This window comes from Columba livia, chromosome W (genome assembly GCF_036013475.1).
Source record: "Columba livia isolate bColLiv1 breed racing homer chromosome W, bColLiv1.pat.W.v2, whole genome shotgun sequence".
Classification (NCBI taxonomy): Eukaryota; Metazoa; Chordata; class Aves; order Columbiformes; family Columbidae; genus Columba; species Columba livia.
The window spans coordinates 11,641,491-11,662,753 of record NC_088641.1 but is presented as its reverse complement, the minus strand read 5'-3'; the positions used below and the strand labels follow the sequence as shown (position 1 = coordinate 11,662,753).

The 21,263-nt window shown below is 43.8% G+C and overlaps 1 protein-coding gene across 1 annotated transcript in view; it reads right to left on the bottom strand.

Moving 5' to 3' along the window:
- Window positions 1-21,263, bottom strand: part of LOC102083899 (SET-binding protein) — a 311,256-nt gene that overhangs the window by 194,031 nt on the left and 95,962 nt on the right. The window contains 1 exon segment of the mRNA XM_065045110.1: window positions 3,031-3,102. Coding sequence (XP_064901182.1) covers window positions 3,031-3,102 — 72 coding nt within the window.

The window sequence follows — 21,263 nt, the reverse complement described above, 5'->3', positions numbered from 1 at the left end:
TTGATTTTACCAGCACTCTTTGCAGCTGGTTTGCTGCATCCAGAAACCACAGAAGGCTGAAATTAAACTATATGCACCATATCTGCAGGTCACACGTGCCCTGATACCCTTGTGTTTATGTTTGTGCTCATTATTATACATGGAAGGAGGGTGTGCAGAAAACATTGGACCCTGGGGGATAGCATGCTGGAGCAATTTTCAAGCCAGTTGCTCTGCAAGTAAAAGCCAGGGTGCTAGAAATTAATGCCTGCAAAGTTTGATGCCCTGATTTCTGCTGTGTGGATCAATATTAACAGTAATATTGTATTTCCAGGGCATAGTCAACTGAGAGAACTATTGATTATTTGGTATGTAGCAGTGCATTGATAGTTGATAGCAAACTGGAACACTGAAACAATAAATGTGCAGTTGTTAACAAGCAACGCAGGGCACTGAGTTTCAGGGACACAACTGGGATATCACTTGCTTTGTCCAAAATGGAACATCTTTAACATGTCAAAATATAATTTACTTATCTGACTTCATGAAATACGTGGGGAAAATATCTTCATTGAAACCTGCGGATTAAGGTCATGTTTCCAAATATGTGACAAATTCAATCAATAATTTCATCCCCACTGTGACCAAACACTTGAGGTATTCTTGAAGGGAAAAATGTTTAGTTCAATATGTTTAAATGTGTATTACATCTGCATGAACAGATTTCAATGAAAGAAAAGATAATGAAATATTACACGTTGGTTGCAGTAGTCAAGCCAAAGTTATTTTTTTCACCTAGGTTTTTGATTCAATGTAAAAAAAAAAAAAAAAAGGCAAAAAAAAAGCAAAAAAAAAAAAAAAAGAAAGGCGATTTATTATCTGGCTGAGGTCATTGCTAGACCACTCTCCATCATCTTTGCCAAATCTTGGGAAATGGGAGAGGTGCCTGAGGACTGGAGGAAAACAAATGTCACTCCAGTCTTCAAAAAGGGCAGGAAGGAGGACCCGGGTAACTATAGACCGGTCAGCCTCACCTCCCTGAAATATAACAAGGGAAAGTGTAGAGTCTTGTATCTGCACAAGAACAACTCCACGTACCAGTATAGGTTGGGGAATGACCTATTAGAGAGCAGTGTAGGGGAAAGGGACCTGGGGATCCTGGTGGACAGCAGGATGACCATGAGTCAGCACTGTGCTCTTGTGGCCAAGAAGGCCAATGGCATCCTGGGCTGTATTAGAAGGGGAGTGGTTATTAGGTCGAGAGAGGTTCTCCTCCCCTCTACTCTGCCCTGGTGAGACCGCACCTGGAATATTGTGTCCAGTTCTGGGCCCCTCAGTTCAAGGACAGGGAACTGCTGAAGAGTGTCCAGCGCAGAGCCACAAAGATGATGAAGGGAGTGGAGCATCTCCCTTATGAGGAAAGGCTGAGGGAGATGGGTCTCCAGAGTTTGGAGGAGACTAAGGGGTGACCTTATTAGTGTTTACAAATATATGAAGGGTGAGTGTCATGAGGATGGAGCCAGGCTCTTCTCGGTGACAGCCAACGGTAGGACAAGGGATAATGGGTTCAAACTGGAACACAAGTGGTTCCACTTAAATTTGAAAAGAAACTTCTTCTCAGTGAGGGTTGCAGAACACTGGAACAGGCTGCCCAGGGGGGTTGTGGAGGCTCCTTCTCTGGAGACATTCAAAACCCGCCTGGACACCTTCCTGTGTAACCTCATCTAGGTGTTCCTGCTTCGACAGGGGGATTGGACTAGATGATCTTTTGAGGTCCCTTCCAATCCCTATCATTCTGTGATTCTATGATTAGCATATCAGTAGGAATTATGGAGTGAAAATGGAGTAAAACTAGTAAATGGCGTGATGTGTTTCCCAGTGAATAACACTAGGGTGGACAATTTTCATATGTCCTGGGAGGAATAAAAGACTGAACCACATCCTTCCCAACACCACCAAACTCTCCAATCGGTCACTGCTGTACTGCAGTGTGCTGGTGACAGTGGGTCCATCAGTCCTGCACTATGCCCATCCCTGGATGCCAGCCATCACCTCCAGAACTGACCACAGCCACTTTTCTGGCCATAATGTGTCCAAGAAGTTGAACATGGGGAAAGCCACAGATTACTGCACAAAATAGCAGGGAGAGAGGGTACCACTGCCAACAACCACAAGCCACCTGAACCCCCCATCTATCAGGTCTGCAGAGCTAGTTTCTGTGAGCATTACCCTTGGAAAAAACACTGTTCTGAATCTCCTGCACACATGTCACAAACAAATTAAAATCCTCAACATTCCCTAGACTATCTGCCTGCTCCCTGGCTCTCTAGATGCAGAGCTTTACACCAGGACCAACATTTTCTTTAACTGCAACTGGCAGTCATTTTGCTCCTCTCCATGCTTTCAAAGGTGAAAGCCATCAAACATGAACAGAAAAAAATGTGACTGTTTTTCCCTAAGAAGCAGCACTGGTGATAGGCTTCAGAGAAAAGTGATAAGTGTAGGTTGTGTGAAGGCTGACAGGTCTGATTACAATTATCACTGCCAGGGGGCCAGCACTAACCTCCCTTCTGGAAGACAATGACAGTTCCTGGAAGGGAACTTGCAAGTGAATTATTATAAACAAAATCATTGCAAGTGGAACTGCCTTTCACTGGGAAACTAAATAAGGCCCTGATTTAGGGAGAAAAAACAAACCTTGAGCACTTATAAGTTACACAAGGAGACATATGGAAGCTCACTATGCAAATGGCCTAGTTAAGGCTCTTACTTCCTAATTAGGTCCTGGTGTCAGGAGGTTGGTAACAATTATTCACACATAGATCATTTGGATACAATACAAACTGTTCTAAAACCTAAGCCATCATAATGGCATGCATTAAAAAGAAGCCCTGTTTAGCTTGATCTTTTTTGACTCTTTTGCTTCGTGCTTGGAATATCAGTTTCTGTGCTACGCACATCCTAAATTTCATGTCTAACACTGCAATAATAAATTTGTAAGGGGAAAAGGAAGAAACAAAAACCTTTACAACTATAACCCCTTGTTCTTACTATGTTCACAGATTTTGTCACTGGACTCCGCACAGTGAACCCATACTCTCTTCCCAAATTCTTCATCTGAGTCTGTGGCATTTCCCAGAGAAAAGAGAGAACCTTGATTGTGGGAATGACTGTGTAGAAAATGGTCACAAGCATCCAAAGTTTCACTGTGTCCTTCTCCATTTTATTGCGTCTTTCTGTGGGCTGACCACCACCTGCCAGCTGGGGTCCTCTAAGAACCTTGTGCCGGGGTTCACTCTCAGCTGCACTCAGTTTTGGTAGTTCCCCCAAGCTTGTCTTGGACTAGATGATATCCAGAGATTCCTTCTAACACTAACCATTCTGTGATTCTCCTTAACCCACACAGATGTGTAGGTTTCTCCTCCCAAATAGTCCTGGGCATGCATTAAGCCGTGATGGCAGAGAGTGGAGCCATGGATTCCCATGACAACCCACATCAGAAAGGCTCAGGAAGAGCAGGAAGGTGTCACAGGATGCCAACCCACCTTCTTTGTTTAAGAATCAAAGCAGGGAGCCAAAGCCAAGGATTCCCACATTGCAAAACTATTTAAAACAGGGTAAGTGCTTGTGATTAAACATCATGAGTGTGGCAAATGTATTCTGCCCTGTGCTTCTGCACTTCTGGTACTAAAATAAGATCTTCCTCTCCCTTCTTCCCCTACCACCTTCTCTCCCCTCTTTGTCCACCTCTCCAGTCATTAACACAAAAGTGAAATATTTTACGTTTTCACCTGTGGAAATGCAGAGCAAAGAGTGTTTGCTTTGCTTTGCTTTTCACTGATTTTGCCCAAGGTTAAGCAGCAGCCTGTGTAAAGATAATAGGTGGCACGATTCTCTGGAACTTAAATCAGCAACCAATCAACCATCTGCCACTCCAGGGGTCTGAGATTAACCCAGCTACTGGACCATGACTGCAAAGCATTTGCACATTTAGATTACAGAAATGTGAGGTTACTGGTCCAAAAAAATAAAAGACTGGGATTGGGGAAGGTGTGGGGAGAAGGGGTGGAAGATAGTCCTCTGAATTAACACTTCCAGACACAGGTCCTCTCATAACAACTCAAAGCAGACTCACTTTGATGCAGGCTTTAATCCTCCCTTCTGGCATTTGCTTTTGTAGGCTGGAATCCCATGGTCAGGGATCTCAGATTAAAAAGAGGAGGTCGTGCCCAGAGAAAGAGGTGCAGCTGCAGCCAAAAGTATCAGCAAGGACTTCTGGGAAATTCAAGCAAAGTCTGCATGGTATGTGCCCTTGGTGAGGATGGTAGCTTAAATACACAACTCAACTAATTAAATTCAAAGAAGAAACTGAAAAGCAAACAGCAAGCATGTGTGCATACAAATCCATATATTTTTATTTATGTACTTTATTCATGAAGAATAGGTAGGATTTGGTGCAAGCTACAATGGCACACCAATTACTTCAAGTTTTTTGGCCAACCCTCTTGTTGACATTTGCCATGGTTTCTTCACGTTCTCCAAGGTTTCCTGGGTCAAGCACTGTATACCCCTCACTTGCAACAAAGAAAAAAGAGCAAGAAGAGAAGACAGCATCTCCTCTGCACAAACCCAAGTTGAGTTGCAGCAACTACATGGTTCAAGGCACAGATGAGAGCTGAGGAAGAGCAAGGGATCAGTTACTGCAGACACCCTACTCCATACAAAACCTGCTAATGTCACCTTAGAAATGAGTGCACCTCTGAGCAGCATTAATTGGGGACTGAGCTTTCAGTCCTCCACAGAGGAAGGACCATGGATCTGCAAGGAGTTGTGAGAAGAAGAAGATGAGGAGAACAGGCTGGATAAAACCTTTAAGTCTCCCTAAATTCCCCACTATTTATCACAGTATTTACAAAAGGCATTGCTTGGGCAGAATAAGGTGCTCCAAAACCAGGTCTATGTGTCTGAAACTAACGGTGAGGTTTGAAGTGGTTTGGATATACACTAGGGCATGTTTTCCAGATGAGAGAGAGGTCATGGGGATCATTCCATGCCTAAGACTACAAACTGGGCCAAGCTAACAACCCAACAACCCACGAGCATTTAAGATGCAGCAAGTAAATGAGCCTCTGCCTATGCTTTAGAAAGGTCTCCTTGAACTTGACCTGCTCACTGTGTGAGTGCTAAAAATGCTGTTAAAACAGGACCTGGAACAATTTTCAAAAGCAAAGGCAAGAACTTTCTCTTTCTCCAGTCTTCAATTTCTGTAAAGCCAACCTAAAACTTCAGATCCAAATGCCAGAACAATCCAGAAAGGAGCATGCGTGTAGTGGAGGGAAAGTATTGCATTCAGCTTCAACTGGTCTGGCATTAGCAAAACCTGATGAGATGAATCCTGTGACTGGTGAGCCATGATGGATAGCTACAGGCTATTCAGAAGGGATAGGCAGGGCAGGAGAGGTGGGGGGGGGGGGGGGGTGTGGCATTGTATGTAGCAGAGGCGATAGAATGCAAAGAGCTGGCAGCTGACAATGGCAAAGTTGAGGACCTCTAGGTAAGGATTAAGGGACAGACAAATAAAGTGGATGTGGTCATGGGAGTCTACTATAGGCCTCCCAGCCAAGATGACGACATCGATGAATTATTCTTTAAGGAACTAAGGGATACCTCTAAGTCCTCTACCCTTGTCCTTATGGGGGGCTTCAACTTGCCAGATATCAACTGGGAATATCACACAGCTGGCACCAACAAGTCCAGAAGATTCCTAAAGCATCTGGATGATAACTTCTTGGTACAGGTACTAAGGAAACAGACCAGGAAAGATGCCTTCTTAGATTTGCTACTCACTAGCAGAGGTCTCATGGGAGAAGTGGTGCTGGTGGCTCCTTTGGCCACAGCGACCACAAAGCAGTCAGGTTTAAAATCTTTGCTAATGGGAGGAAAACTGACATCAAGATCTGTTGGAAAGTAAAATGTGGGAAAGCAATATGTGCGGTTCCAGCCACCTGGATGATAAAAGAAGATCAATATTAACATGACCATCTGGACGGTCAAAGACATAATACTAACATAATAATATCTAAAGGGCCTTGGACAGATTACTTTGAAGCACGTTTCTTGTAATTGTAAAAAGTTATAGCCCAGACTTGTGAGAATGGTATCTTGGGCCGGATAACCAACCCCAAGTGCATGGGATGTGTGAATGTCCTTGGGCCGGGTCTGTGAATGAGTGGAAAAACAAGTGACACAAACATCACATGAGTTTAGTGTGTTTTTAATAACAAATAGTGGAAGAACACCTTTTGTAAACATCTTAGTCCAGGCCTGTACCTGTAAATCCTATAAATTGTCAATGTTGAATAAAGAAGGCGGCCTAGGTCAGCTCTCTGCTTGGCCAGGCTCTGCACTCCTTCCTGAACAAGATCTCTGCCTCTGCATGAATTTCTGTCTGCGTCCTGGTATGCGTCGTTCCTAATCACGGCAAAGATCTCAACTCTAAATATGAAGAGACCAGACTTCAGGTTGCTCAGAGAACTACTAAGTAAGGTTTCCTGGGAAGAAGCTTTTGAAAGTGCTGGGGTCCATCAGTGTTGGTTGCTTTTTAAGTAGCACCTACTAAAAGCACAGGACCAGGCAATTCCAAAATGCTGAAAATCTAGCAGGCAAGGCAAAAAAACAGCCTGGTTGAGTAGGGATCTTCTTGAACTACAGAATAAAAAGAAATTACATAGTCATTGGAAGCAAGGTCAGACATCACGGGAGGACTACAGAGATGCTGCTCGCCACTGTAGGGAGGAAATTCGTGCTGTCAAAGCTCAATTAGAGTTGAATCTGGCCAATACTGCGAAGGACAATAAAAAAGGCTTTTAAAATATATTAATGGCAAAAGGCAAACTAGAAATAACATTGGCCCATTACTTGATGAGCATGGTCACCTTATAAACAGAAAAATAGACAAAGCCGAGATGTTTAATGCTTTCTTCACCTTGGTCTTCAACATGGATGATGGACTTGGGAGCCCCCATAGCCCTGGGTTAGAGAACCATGTATGTGAGAACAATAAACTCCTATTGAAACCAGAACTTGTGTGGGATTTGCTACTCCAGCTAGATCCCTTCAAGTTGATTTGGCCTGATGGAATTAATCCAAGGGTAGTTAGGGAGTTGTCTGATGTCATAGTGAGACCTGTCTCTGTGATTTTTCATCGTTCCTGGGAATCTGGAGAGGCCCCAGTTGACTGGAAGCTGGCAAGCATTGTCCCAATCTACAAGACTGGCAACAGGGATGACCTTGACAACTACAGTCCTGTCAACCTCACTTCTCTTCCTGGCAAAATCATGGAGAAAATTGTTCTGGGAGTTATCAAAAAATATCTGAATGACAATGCAGTCATTGGTCCCAGCCAGCATGGGTTCATGAGGGGAAAGTCCTGCTTAACAAACTTAATTTCATACTATGAAAAATTTACTGTCCTGGTTTTGTTAAAAACAAGACCAGTTTCTCTTTTAATGAATTTTCCTTTCAGCTAAGTTCTTCTTAGCAACTGCACTTTTCTGAAGTTGGATACATGTTTTGGTAGACATAGCAATGGAATGCAAGGTCGTGATAAGAATGCACATCGTGTATTTGGAAGGAGGAGCAAACTGAACAGGTGACTAAAACTGACCAACTAAGTATTCCATCCCATCCACATCATAACATCATATAGAAGTGGGAGATCACGAGAGTCTTTCTCTCTTCAACTGTGGCCAACATCTGGGGAGGACTCTGTCCGCTGTTCCTGCAACCTGAGGCCTAGTGACAGACCCTGCATCCTAGAATCCAGTTCTGGTCTGTTGTAGAGTCCAACGCAAGACTTCTGGGTGCCTGCCCTGCAGCTGCTGGAGCAGTGTGGAGCCAGTGCTGATCTATGCCGGGAATTTCGAGATTGGTTTTGTATATTTTGTATTATTTTCTCTATTTTATTATTAGCATTAGTAAAACATTTTTAATTCTTTCCAACATCCAAGTCCTCTCTCTTTTTGCCTCTCTATGCTCTCCTATTGCCTTTCCTTAGTGGGGGGGGATGAGGGGGGGGAAAGGAAGGGGATTAACAAAGCATCTGCCACGGTTTATTGTCACCCTGCATTAAACATTGACAGTTACCCACCTAGTTGACCAAAGGAAGCCAGTCGATGTGATATTTTTGGATTTCAGTAAAGCCTTTGATACTTTCTCTCACAGTATCCTCCTGGAAAAGATGTCCAGCATACAGTCAGATAAATAAAGAATGCAGTGGGTGAGCAAATGACTGATGGTTCAGCCTCAATGGGGTTATGACGGGCTGGCGACCAGTAACTAGCGGGATTCTGCAGGGATCCATCCTCGGGCCTGCACTCTTCAACGTCTTTATAAATGACTTAGACTCAGGACTTGAGGAATTGCTTAGTAAGTTTGCCAATGACACAAAATTCAGGGGAGCTGTCGACAGTCTTGAGGGTAGAGAGGCCCTGCAGAGGGACCTGGAAAAATTAGAGAACTGAGCAATCATCAACTGCATGAAGTTTAGCAATGGCAAGTGCTGGATTTTACACCTGGGACATGGCAACCCTGGCTGTACATACAGATGCCGGAGAGCAGTTCTGTGGAGAGGGATCTGGGAGTTCTGGTTGATGGCAAGTTGAACATGAACCAAGTGTGCCCTGGCAGCCAGGAGGGCAACCATGTCCTGGGGTGCATCAATTACAGCATTTCCAGCTGGGCAAGGGAGGTGATTGTCCCACTCTACTCTGCACTGGTGCGGCCTCATGGTCATCCTGTTGTACACCAGGACACCCAGGTCCCTTTCCCTGACACTGCTCTCTAATATGTAATTTCCCAACCTAGTCTGGAACCTGGGGTTGTTCCTGCCCAGATGCAGGACTCTACACTTTCCCTTGTTAAATTTCATTAGGTTATCCCCTGCCCAACTCTCCAGCCTGTCCAGGTCCCGCTGGATGGCAGCACAGCCTTCTGGCGTGTCAGCCACACCTCCAAGCTTAGTGTCATCAGCAAACTTGCTGATAGTACACTCTATTCCCTTGTCCAAATCGTTAATGAATATATTGAATAATATTGGCCCCAGTACTGAACCCTGAGGCACTCCACTAGATACTGGCCTCCAACTAGACTCCGCACCATTGACTACCACTCTCTGGCTTCTCTCCTTAAGCCAGTTTGCAACCCACCTCACTACTCTATTGTCTAGACCACACCTCCTCAACTTAGCTGTGAGGATGCTGTGGGAGACTGTGTCAAAGGCTTTACTGAGTCAAGGTAGACCATATCCACCGCTCTGCCATCATCCATCCACCTTGTTACATTCTCATAAAAGGCTATGAGGTTGGTCAAGCATGACTTACCCTTGGTAAAGCCATGCTGACTGCCCCTAATAACCCTCTTATCCTTGATATGCCTTGAGATGGCACCAAGGATAAGCTGTTCCATTACTTTCCCAGGGACAGAGGTGAGGCTGACTGGTCTATAATTACCCGGGTCCTCCTTCTTGCCCTTTTTGAAGACTGGAGTGACATTTGCTTTCCTCCAATCCTCGGGCACCTCCCCCGTTTCCCAAGACTTGGCAAAGATGATGGAGAGCGGTCCAGCAATGACTTCAGCCAGCTCCCTCAGCACCCGCGGATGCATCCCATCTGGACCCATGGATTTATGGATGTCCAGACTATTTAATTGCTCCCTAACCCAGTCCTCATCGACTAAAGCAACCTCCTCCATTGACCTGGCTTCATCCGGGGTCTCAGGGGTACAGGGCTCCCCAGGACAGCCTCCAGCAGAGTAGACAGAGACAAAGAAGGCCTGGACCTCTTGGTCCAGGGCCGTATCTGTAAACCTATAAATTGAGAATGGTTAATAAAGATGCGTTCTGCCTGGCTCAGCTCAGCTCAGCTCTACGTGGTTCTGCTCAAAACAAACAAAAATTAATAGACTTAGTCTGTGGTAACTAGTTGTTAGAAACTTCTTCGTAAATTTACTGTGCTAGTTCTTGAGGTCATGGGAAAGAAGGAAGGAAGGAAGGAAGGAAGGAAGGAAGGAAGGAAGGAAGGAAGGAAAGAAAGAGAGAAAGAAAGAAAGAAAGAAAGGAAAAGAGAGAGAGAAAGGCCTTTTTTTTTTTTTTTAAATCAATGGAATGCCAAATTTGGAACAAAGTTTTAACACATGAATTCGTGTATTTGCCAGAAAGCCCTATACCTCTCTTAGGTCATTAAGTAAATTGTAAGCTCAAATAACGTTTTCTGAAAACTTTGTTTAGTTGCACATCCCACAAGAAGGTGCTTGGAAGGTGCAGAGCGAGAAATCTCCAAGGAAATTTTGGATGCTGTATTTCCAACAGTATTGGCAGCTGAAGTATCTGTAAAGCCAACACTGCACTGACAGAAGTGACAGTCTGGAAAGGAATAAACATTATCCAATAAACATGAAAGCCAAAATGGGGTTAGAGACTTTGATGAACAAGTTTATGAAAACCTTACAGGCTGACTGCATTTGATTACACTTGCAGATTTGTCTATTTATAGCTACAACACGAAAACAACCTGTGGCTATTGTAGGACAATGTGATGAGAAAGCAAACAGACTGATATAAATGGAATGGATTTTTTTTTCTAATTCTTTTTGTAAAACTGTTACTCAGCTTCTAGAATTGATTGTTACTCTGATCAAAAAATGCAGAGAGCGGATTCAGGTCTTAACAGGCCATGATCCTTCTGTCATATATGTACCATTTGTTGTGGGAACAGCAGTTCCAGCTAAAGGGCCTTGGACAGATTATACAGAAGTGTGGTTTTTATGAGTGTAAGAAGTGATAGCCCAGGCCAGTGAGAATAATATCTCGGGTCGGAAAACTGCCCCCGTACGTATGATGTGTGAATGTCCTTGGTCCTGGTTTGTGAATGAGTGGGAAAGTAACTGAAACAAAGATAACATCAGTGTGGAGTGTTTTTAATAACAATTATTGGAAAAACATCTTATGTAACATCTTAGTCCAGGTCCATATCTGTAAATCCTATAAATTGTCACTAATAAAGAAGGTCTCAGCCTGGCTCAGCTCTCTGCTCTGCCTGGCTCTGCGCTCCTTCCTGAACAAGATCTCTGTCTGTGCGTGAATCTTTGTCTGCGTCCTGGTGTGCGTCATTTCTAATCGCTGCAATTTGTGAAATTTGATTTTGATTTTTTTTATTTGCAATCTATGTACTTGCAAATTGCACTAGCTGATTTTCTTAACAGCACAGCTTTTGGCGTGCCTAAATGTAAATTGCTGAAGAAATTGCATGTCTTTGACATCAGGCCACAGACCATACTTGTATTTGGTGCTCATACAGTTTTTGTTGATGGATCAGGGAAGTCTCATAAAGCTGTAGTGGTCTGGTGTGAAGATAACGATTGGCATAATTCTGTTAAAATTATTGATGACTCAACCCAATTAGTAGAACTTGGTACAGCTTTACATTACTTAGAGCTTTTTAAGGAGGACCCTCTAAATTTGATTTGTGATTCTAAGTAGTCAAGGTCCTACAATGCATCCCTTCTGCTTTTCTTAAAGAAATCTTACAACAGCAGCTCTTTGAAATGTTTGTATCATTGCAAACTGCATGACAGCTTCGCTGATACCCATTGTCTGTTATGCTCTCATAAAACTTTACCAGGTTCCATAACAGAAGGAAATGCAGTAGTCAACTCTTATACTGTAGCCACAGTCCGCTTCCAGTCTGCCAGGGCATCACACACTTTTTTCCTTAAAAATGTTGCTGCTTTAAAAACCATGTTTTATCTCACACTTGAACAAGCGAAAGACATACTTCGCTCTTGCCCAGAATGTCAAGGCCTTATTACAAATTCACCCTCCCTTGGAGTTAACCCTTGTGGGCTCACAGCTAATGCCATTTAGCAGACTGATGTTACATATGTCTCATCTTTTGGTCATTTGAAATATATACACATTTCTATAGCTACATTTTCAGGTATGCTTTGTGCATCTGCTTATACGAGTGAGAAGAGCAAGCATGTTCAGTGCCACTGGACCCACTGCTTTGCTGTGCTGGATGTGCTACAACAGATTAAAACTGACAACAGTCCTGGCTACACTGCCAGATCCACGCAATATTTTTCATAGCAATGGGGTGTGTCACACGTCGTAGGTACATTCTCCTATTGGACAGGCTATTATTGAACGGGCGCATTCCACACTGAAACAAATGTTATTAAAATAAAAAAGGGAGAATATGATGCCCCAGGAACAATTAGACAATGCAACATATACTTTAAACTTTTTGAATCATACTATGCCTCCCTTCTTCTATCACAGCAGTGGAAAAACACTTCCATGTTCTGGATTCACTGTCTCAGAGACCAAAGGCTTTGTATCAGGATCCCCTGCACAACAGTCAATGGCAAGGGCCTGTAGAGTTAATCACCTGGGGAAGGGGGTATGCATGTGTTCTTCTTCCAACAGGACCAAGGTGGTTTCCTGCAAAATATGTTTAACCTTACTGTGAGTTGGAGAATGCAATATAGAATCCAATGCCAGAGTTGCAATATCTCTCCTTGCAGCAGAGGGCAAGTAAGAAACGGAAGAGACCGAAGGAAGAGGCTAGTGATGTTACCTGGGGGCAGCTGAAGAAGTTACAAAAAAACACAAGTACTATGACGGCAGCAGCAGGCCCCCTCACTACAATTGACACCTTCTTAGCCTATTTGAATATCATCTCCTGCAACAGTGCAGTAAGGTTTTGTTTTGTGATGATCCATTTTAAATACCTTTTAAACACCCTCCTCCCAAATATTTATTCCCTTTCTTTTTTTTATTTTTAGTTTTTTTCATCCCTTTCTTCCTCTTAGCTTGTTCATAGAGGGACTCATTCCCACTCCCATCCACAAATCCAAAGCAGCACGTGTGGAAGGAGCACCAAAGGGAGTGAAACATGATGTAACACTCACTAGACCAAGAAGGGGGAAAAAAACCCCATATGTACACACAGGTGTGCTCTTCTCTGAGGAAGAAGAAGAGAATGAGAGATGCCCTAAAATCAGGCAACATGACCCTTGTGCATGCCAGGATGTGCAAGCCCCAGCCCCCTCCATGAAGGAGGAAGGAGACAGATTTTGTTGGGAGGTAGAGAAAGGTTGAAGCAAAGTGCATGTTCTCCATGGAAAAGACCCAAGAGCACCAAATTACAGCCAGCAATGTGACTCCAATTAAACTGGAATTTGAAACCCTGACATATGCATGACAAAGATACAGGAGTGTAAAATGCACCTTGTCTGGTGCTTGGAAGAAAGAGATTTGGAGAAAAAAATATAACGTCGGTGCTGATGCTGGGGATGGCTTGTGAGGGGCATGGATGGAGGAGAGAAGATGCTCTGAAGATTTTAGCATGGTGGCATGAGTGCATTAAACTGCAAACCAAAATGGAGACCCACAGCAGGGAATGGGCAGGTGCTGAACTGGACTGCTGTGACCGCACTGGTAAAGGGATGAGTGCATTTGCATGCTAAAAGCCTTGGCCCATGCCCTTAGGAGCACCTCTGCCACTGGGATGTGTCCCCTGTGTAAGGTCCACATTGGAGTTTTCTCCAGGCCACCGCAGCACAGCTGGGGATAGCTGGGTTGGATGGTGAAATATCCAGGTAGGGCCACCAAATGGCCTCTTCTGAGCTGTGACTTCACTGTACAGGCACTTTATATAAAGATGTCATCCAGCACTGGCAATAGTTCCTCCCAACATCTGCTTTCAAAGTCAGCCAGTGTCCATCCAAATCCTCTTCCAGATGGTTTACACATCTGTTTTCTCTCTTTCCTATTCCTCAGGCTTAGGGTGGGTTTCTGCCCTTCCCTCCAACCTTTAGTATCAAGTGCTGGCATTTGGCAAGGCAAATTGGGTCCCTCATGTATGTCCATGGCAAAGCAGACCCTGAAACCTCGGTCAGAGGCCTCCCATAGAGAAGCATCCCCACCCAGAGGTATCATTGAAGTGATTCCCAGATAGAGGCACTTTCAGATCCTTTGAGTCGAAAGGTTCTATAAATAAAAGACATTACAGACTAACAAGTTCTCATTTGCAAACTGGAGCGAGAAAGAATATTTTAGCATCCTCTTTCTAAGCACATTAACTGTTGGTAGACATGATAGTTCAGGTCTTCAAAGCTGAAAACTTCACACACTACACAGCACGTTGGATCCACACACTCCATCTCCAGTTTCAGCAGCTCTAAAATCCACACTGTCCCTACGCTACCCCCCCAGTGCAGCGAGCATCCAAATATTGTGTCATTTTGGGGGTTACAACAGTAAATATATACTCTGCAGTGATCTTTCCAAGGAAAAAGTCAGCCTCTGCCGCTGTAAGCTCACAATAGATGGTGTCTAAAGATTTTTGTTAACTGTCTTCTGATGCTTCCCTTCCCAAGGTGAGCAAGCACTTTGTATCAATCTGGCTTCCTTTAGTGCAATGACCCAGCACCATGCTCTGCTGCTGAAAGTTCAGGTCCCAACTGCGGGGCTGTCCTGGTTTTGTTAAAAAACAAGTTTCACTTTTAGTGAATTTGCCTGTCAGCTAAAGCCTTCATATTAGCTGCATTTTCCTGAAGAACCAGATGCATGTTTTGGTAAACATAGCAATGGAATGCAAACTTATTGATAAGCACAGATGGACATCTCGCGAGAGGGGCAACGGGAAACCGGTGACCAAGAAACTGACCAACTGTGTAAAACATTCCATTCACATGAATACTTCATATAAAAGTGGAAGATCACGAGGATCTCAGCCCTTTTCCCTTCTGCTTATGGCTGACATTAGGAGAGGACCTTGCTAGTCGTCCCTGTGAACTGAGGCCTAGTGAGAGACTGAATCCAGCTCCGGTTGGCTGCAGAGTCCAATCCAGGACTTTGGTTGCAGGCTCTGCAGTTGCTGAGACTTTCAAGATTGGTTTTGTATATTTTGTATTATTTTCTCTATTCTTATTAGTAGCATTAGTAAAACATTTTTAATTTTTCCAACTCTCTTCTCTCTGTCCTTCTTTCCCTCCCGATCACCTGTCCTTAGTGGGAAGGGGGGAGAGGGAGGGGCAAAAGGGGGAAGTGGTGGGGGAGAGGAGGTTAACAATACATCTGCCATGGTTTTATTGTCACCCAGCAATCTAAACCCTCGACAGGGGCTAAACTCTTGCTGACACCGAGGTGATTTCTCTGCCTCTGTCACCCACACTGCCAGGGAGGGGGGGATGTTGTTTTATTTCCAGGCTGGAAAAGAAAGAAAACAATAGTGCAAAACATGAAGAAGGGGGAGGAAAGCAAACCTGATGTGTGTGGTGAGGTTGAGGAGATTAAATCCTTTGGGCAGCATGGGGCACTTAATGACATTCTTCTTTTTCCTCACCAAAGAGAAAAACTTGCTCAAGAGACGATTAAAATATTATGGGCAAGGAAAAGCTTTTAGGATGCCTCGAAGAACTTCTGTGTGTGTGCAAGTGCACAGGGAGAGATGCGAGGGGGGAAATCACTATCAGTGATGGGTGAACTACAAAAGGTTGGGTGGTTTCTTTTGGATAAAGATCCTCACGTGCAAATGCTTATCTAAAGCCCTCAATCTTCAGAGCAGGGCTGAGAATGTTTTAAGAACAGACCCTTCTTGCATGATTTCCAGTATCTCCCAGAGCAGTCACCCCTGCCAAAAATACACAAAACCAGCTCTTCTTTTATGCAGTGTTTTGTCTCTTCTGCTTCTGGTTCCAAGAAAAACCTAAAATCACAAAGTCTTTTACTTGAAGATTGGTCTGTGCTTATTTAATTTCAAGCCATCCTGGTTCTCTTGACTGCACACATACAGGGGAAATAAGGAAAGATGGTGCTGTGATTCTATGGAAATCTTCAAAAGAAAAGAAGACTCCCTGAAAATTGGAAGAAAAAAAAGTTGGCTTCCCTAACAGAGGACTACAAGCCCTGAGTTCTCCCACCTTAAGCAGACTACTTATCTGTAAAATGGCTATTCTTCTCATAAATAACGTAAAAGATCACAACATTCGCAAATCAAATGAGCCTGTTAGCCTTGGGTAGTTATCAGTCAGCGAATACTATTGAATCAATAAACAAAACAAGGACTTTGAAGAGAGTTGTGTTTCCCCATCCAGCCTTGAAACTCTGCAGTAGCCCTAATTTAACAGAGAAGTAAGAAAGAAAACAGTTTGAACATTATCTGGTGCCCTCCAGTTTTCTTAAATGCTGCACAGTGCTTGATCCTGATCTCTGCTGGACAACATCCTCCTGTAGCCCTGGAGTACAATTATAGTTATTTCTGGGTTTCTTTTTCCTAATACGGATGCCAAAATAGGGGCTTTTCTGCAGCCATCTGCTTCCTGTGTGCTCTGGGAAGTGACAGGAGGGATACTGGGGTTTGGGGACTTAAGACTAGCATCGCAATATTGCACCAGGTAAAGAGCCAAAGTTGTGTAGTGCATGTCCACACTGTGCCTGGAGCAGAGCCTGGAGCACACTGTCATCTTGGACATGCCCAGCAAATGGTTCCCTAATGGCCAGCTAACAAGTGCAGAGTGTGGAGGACCTGGATACCAGGATATAGGAGAGGGACAAGTCAGTCTGGCAGTGTGGAAACACCCTGAGCGCAAGCTAAGCCTGGGGCATAAGGGAATGCCTGTAACCTGGCCTGACTCAATTCATGCCATTTGTAGAATCACAGAATCATAGAATCATTTTGGTTGGAAAATATCTTTAAGATCATCTAATCCAACCGTTAACCTAACACTGCCAAGTCCACCTCTAAACCATGTCCCTAAGAACCTTATCTATGTGTCTTTTGAATACTTCCAGGGATGATGACTCAACCACTTCCCTGGGCAGCCTGTTCCAATGTCTGACAACCCCTTCCATGAAGTTTTTCCTAATGTGAGAAATGCAGTTGTGATTCGTGCTGAGATGTTTAATGTTTACAGATATAACCAAATGAGGCATGGGCTCTGAACCTGGAAAAAGGAAAGGTGGTTAAGCTCTATGTAAAAAGTTATGAAACTTGTTTATGAAGTTATATTGATAGAGGGAACTAACATTTTAAGGGTTAACCAACTACATAATAAGGGCCTAGTAACGAACTAACACATTAAGCCACATAATGAATGTCTAGTTTAGAGATGTATGTAACCAATTGTGTTAAGAAAAAAACAGAACCTCATCGAATGCCAAGACAGGAAGTTTTACAGCACCAGCTGTAACCTTGAGGAGACAAGATAGCCAAGATTTACAGCAAAAAGGGGGCGCCAGTCTGATTTTGGTCGACTTGGCAGCTTAGGTTCCAGCCAATTCATCATAATGAGCCACAGGTAAAAACTTCACTGTGACGAAGCTGAAGGAGCCTTCATCCAAAGACCCTCAAAGACCCCTCCTCAAAACCACCAAGTGACACTGCGCAGGCGCAACAGGGGAGGGTCAAGGAGGAGACTATGAAAATGGTTATCTGAGACTCATTTTAATAAGAAATGGGGAAAGGTTATGAATATGTATAGGCATTCCTGGGGTCATTATGAATATGTAATACCTTACTGCATTTAAGCACACTTCTTATTGTTAAAAGGTGTGCGTGTTGGGTGGAGCAAATCCCCCACACACCCAGCGCTGTTTTGCTTATGCTCTAATGAACACGTGTTTAAGGAATACAATTAAGGAATTGGATTAAACGTTGTTTATCCATAGAAAAAGCGTAAGTTATTTATTTCACTAATATCTGATTGTTGTTACAACTTCACTTTGACAAGGAACATCCAGGTGGTGTGTAATTGGCAAAACAGTCAGGTCAACCGGTCCTTTCCTGAGAACCTCCTTTGAGGGGTGGACAACCTGGCTGCGGAAATGAATACCTAATAGAAAACGAACACGGAGAGACCTAACTGGTGTGTTGGGGACAGGATTGGGAGTTCTAAATGGTATCGATTCAGAAATATTAATGAATAAATTGGCCACCACAACTAGTGATTTGGCAATATTGCAACTGCCCTTGCAGTCTTCCCTATTGGCTTTGAGAACTAACCAGTGACTGCTATCAAAAGTGTTACCAAAATGGGAAAAGGTAAATGTAAAAGACCATGAACTGATAATAGATGCACTTGGTGTGGTCCAAAATAACTTTTCTTTGGCTCTCAGTTGTATTCAGGCACAGCTGTGGATGCAATCAGTGGCTGCCTTGATCATAAGAGAAGGTGAAGAAGGCACTTTCTCCACCGAAATTTGGAAAGTTGTTTGGGACGGTGCCACTGAATTTGAGAAAGAACTCCAATCCTGGTGGACTTTGGTAAACTTCACTTATGAGCCCATCACAGACATGACCACGGCCTTTGTGTTAACCATACACAATGCTTCAATATACATAATTTACCCCATTGTTGCATTAGGGTTGAACCACACCGGAACTATATCCTTTCGAGCATAGAGTATGGGCCTGAAAAGTGGATGAAGAATGGCAAACTATAAATTTAGAATCTTGCATTGTGCGAGAACAGCAAGGATTCATCTGCGAAAGTAATACAATCAGGGCTCAAGACATTTGTCTGGACACTGAGCAGAATGTTTGTCATTTTGAGGTTCATCCTGAAAATCAAGAAACAGTATCAGTGTATATTGGCAAAGGTTGTGTGTGCTTGAGGACTGCTTGTAACTCTATATTAGTAGATATGGTGATGATAAATGTTAGAAATCATTCAAATTTTTGTACTTGTAATTTTTTCAAAATTACTGGATGTGATTTTTCTTATTTAGCACCAGTTATCTCTCATCAGCTTTTACAATTTAATTACACACTGATTCACAAATTGTTGCCTACACCTATCGGGATGAATCTCACATTGGTAAAACAATTGTTGCAACATCAAGACTTGATCAAGACCTTGGAAGAGGTTCAAGTAAATGGACAGAAAACCTTGCTAACTGTTAACCACAATGCTGAAGAAATCCACTGTGTGTTGAGTAGAAAAGGACGCAGAACATAAGTGGTGGGACATGCTTTTCGGGTGGTCACCTACTGCTACAGGCATCCTGAACAAGTTGTGTCACCCCATTGTTGTTATCTTGGTATTAGTTTTGACAGCTTTTGTTTTGTCTGCGGTATTGTATGTTTTGAATGGAAGAATGGTAAAGCAGTTGACACAGCATCTGTACCTAATGCACACGATTTGTTTAGTGTCCCCTCCAATGTAGACATCCCTAAAACCATTGACACAAAGCGGATTGCGTAGATATAAACCACTTTTCTTTTCCTTTCCTTTTCTTCCTCTTACACTTTCTGTCTCTCTTTGAGGATTGTGTTACTGCCACGAGATCCTGATAACAATGTTTAGCCACGGGGTGGTGTAAGAGTCGGTCCGAAGAACAATATTTGCCTCAACATTGCCATCAGGAACTTGGAGAGACACCAAGAAATAAATGGCCTGAGAGAAAGAACTGCATGGTACAGGGACTCTCCGACCTCGGACTACAGGTAACAATAGCTGCTGTCCAGAAGATGGATTTCATCTGCTGCCTCAGCCAAACTTGCCCCACCTCCTCCCTGTTACTAAGGCAAATGAAAAGGAGCATTCACAGAGGCTCGCAGAGGGTCTTGAGGTCACCTAGCGGACAAGTAAGAGACCCCTGAACATGAGGCAGCACAGGCGCAGACAAGTTTTGGCAAGCGAAGCGGGGACTTTTTTGGCCTGCGCAGTTAAGTCTGGATTGCCAAACAAAGGTGGAGATTGGCCTCAGTCCGTGGGAGAGAGGAGGGGTGAAGCACTGTTGCTTAGCATAAAAGATGGTTCCTAAACGAACATTGGAGAGATCTCCCCACCAAAGGATCACAAATCACGATGGAGGACCAGCAGGATGCTGTTTGGGACCTGGGACCATAGTGACGCCTTTGGACCCGTGGTGGTAGCTATAATCCTCCTTCCTCATTTTTTTTTTCTTTCCTTTTCCTCCACTTTCTCTATCACATGCCGCTTTATGGGCAAAATAATAAAGTTAAACTGTTTGACTGATTTATAACCCCTTGGCAATTTGGTTGCCTTAATTTTGTGCTTCGAGTTCAATGTAAAAGAACCATCATGAGTCCATCACCGAATGGACCGTGACAACATCTTAAAAAAAAAAAAAAAAGTCTCTTTCTGAAGACTTCATGTTCTCATACATTTTGTTCTTCCCTGACTCTAGCTTTCACCTCCCTGCTCCTCCCCCTCCCATCACCCTTGGTGCACACTAGCATGATGGGCAAATATTAGCCATGATAGAGGCTAGGGTAAGAGATGTGTCTCAACAACTCCCCAGGCTGGTAAGGTCCTCTGATTATCACCCACTATTGGTTTTTAATGTTGGCAGGGAAGAGACAGGCAAAAGTAGTATTAAGCAAATCAAAAAGGATTTCAGAGCTTTGGGGTGGCTGGTCAATGACTCCGGTTCTCAAGGGATTTTTTCCTCCACCCTTTCAACTGCAGGCAGGAATACAGACTGGAACAGGCAGGCCCAGCAAATCAACACATGGATAAGCAACTGGTGTCATTGATGGAACTTCGGGTTTTTTGACCACAGGAAAGTCAGTCCTTTGCCAGGTCTCTTAACACCTGATGGAATGCATCTGTCACAGAAGGGGAAAAGGGTGTTTGCTCAGGGGCTAGCAAGGCTGATTGATAGGGCTTTAAACTAGATTGGAAGGGGGAAGGGGGCGATAGCAGGCAGGTCAGTGACGAGCAGTGGGATGGCACACCAAAGCTTGAGGAGGTGCTTGGCAGTGAGATTCCTCAGACTGTGGCATGAAGTGAAGGGCACAATCGACCACACTTGAAGTGCTTCTACACTAATGTGTGCAGCATGAGGAAAAACCAAGACACACTAGAAGCCTTAGCCCAGTCCCAGGGATATAATTGGCATTAGTGAAACCTGGTGGGATGAATCCTGTGACTGGTGAGCCATGATGGATGGCTATAAGCTATTTAGAAGGGATAGGGAGGGCAGGAGAGCTGGGTGTGTGGCGTTGTATGTAGTGGAGTGGATGTAATGCATGGAGCTGTCAGTTGGCAACGGCAAAGTTGAGAGCCTCTGGGTAAGGATTAAGGGTCAGACAAATAAAGTGGATGTCATTATGGGTATCTACTGCAGGCCACCCAGCCAGGATGATGACACTGATGAGTTATTCTTTAAGCAACTAAGTGAAACCTCCAAATCATCTGCCCTTGTCCTTATGGGGGACTTCAATTTGCCAGATGTCAACTGGGAATATCACACA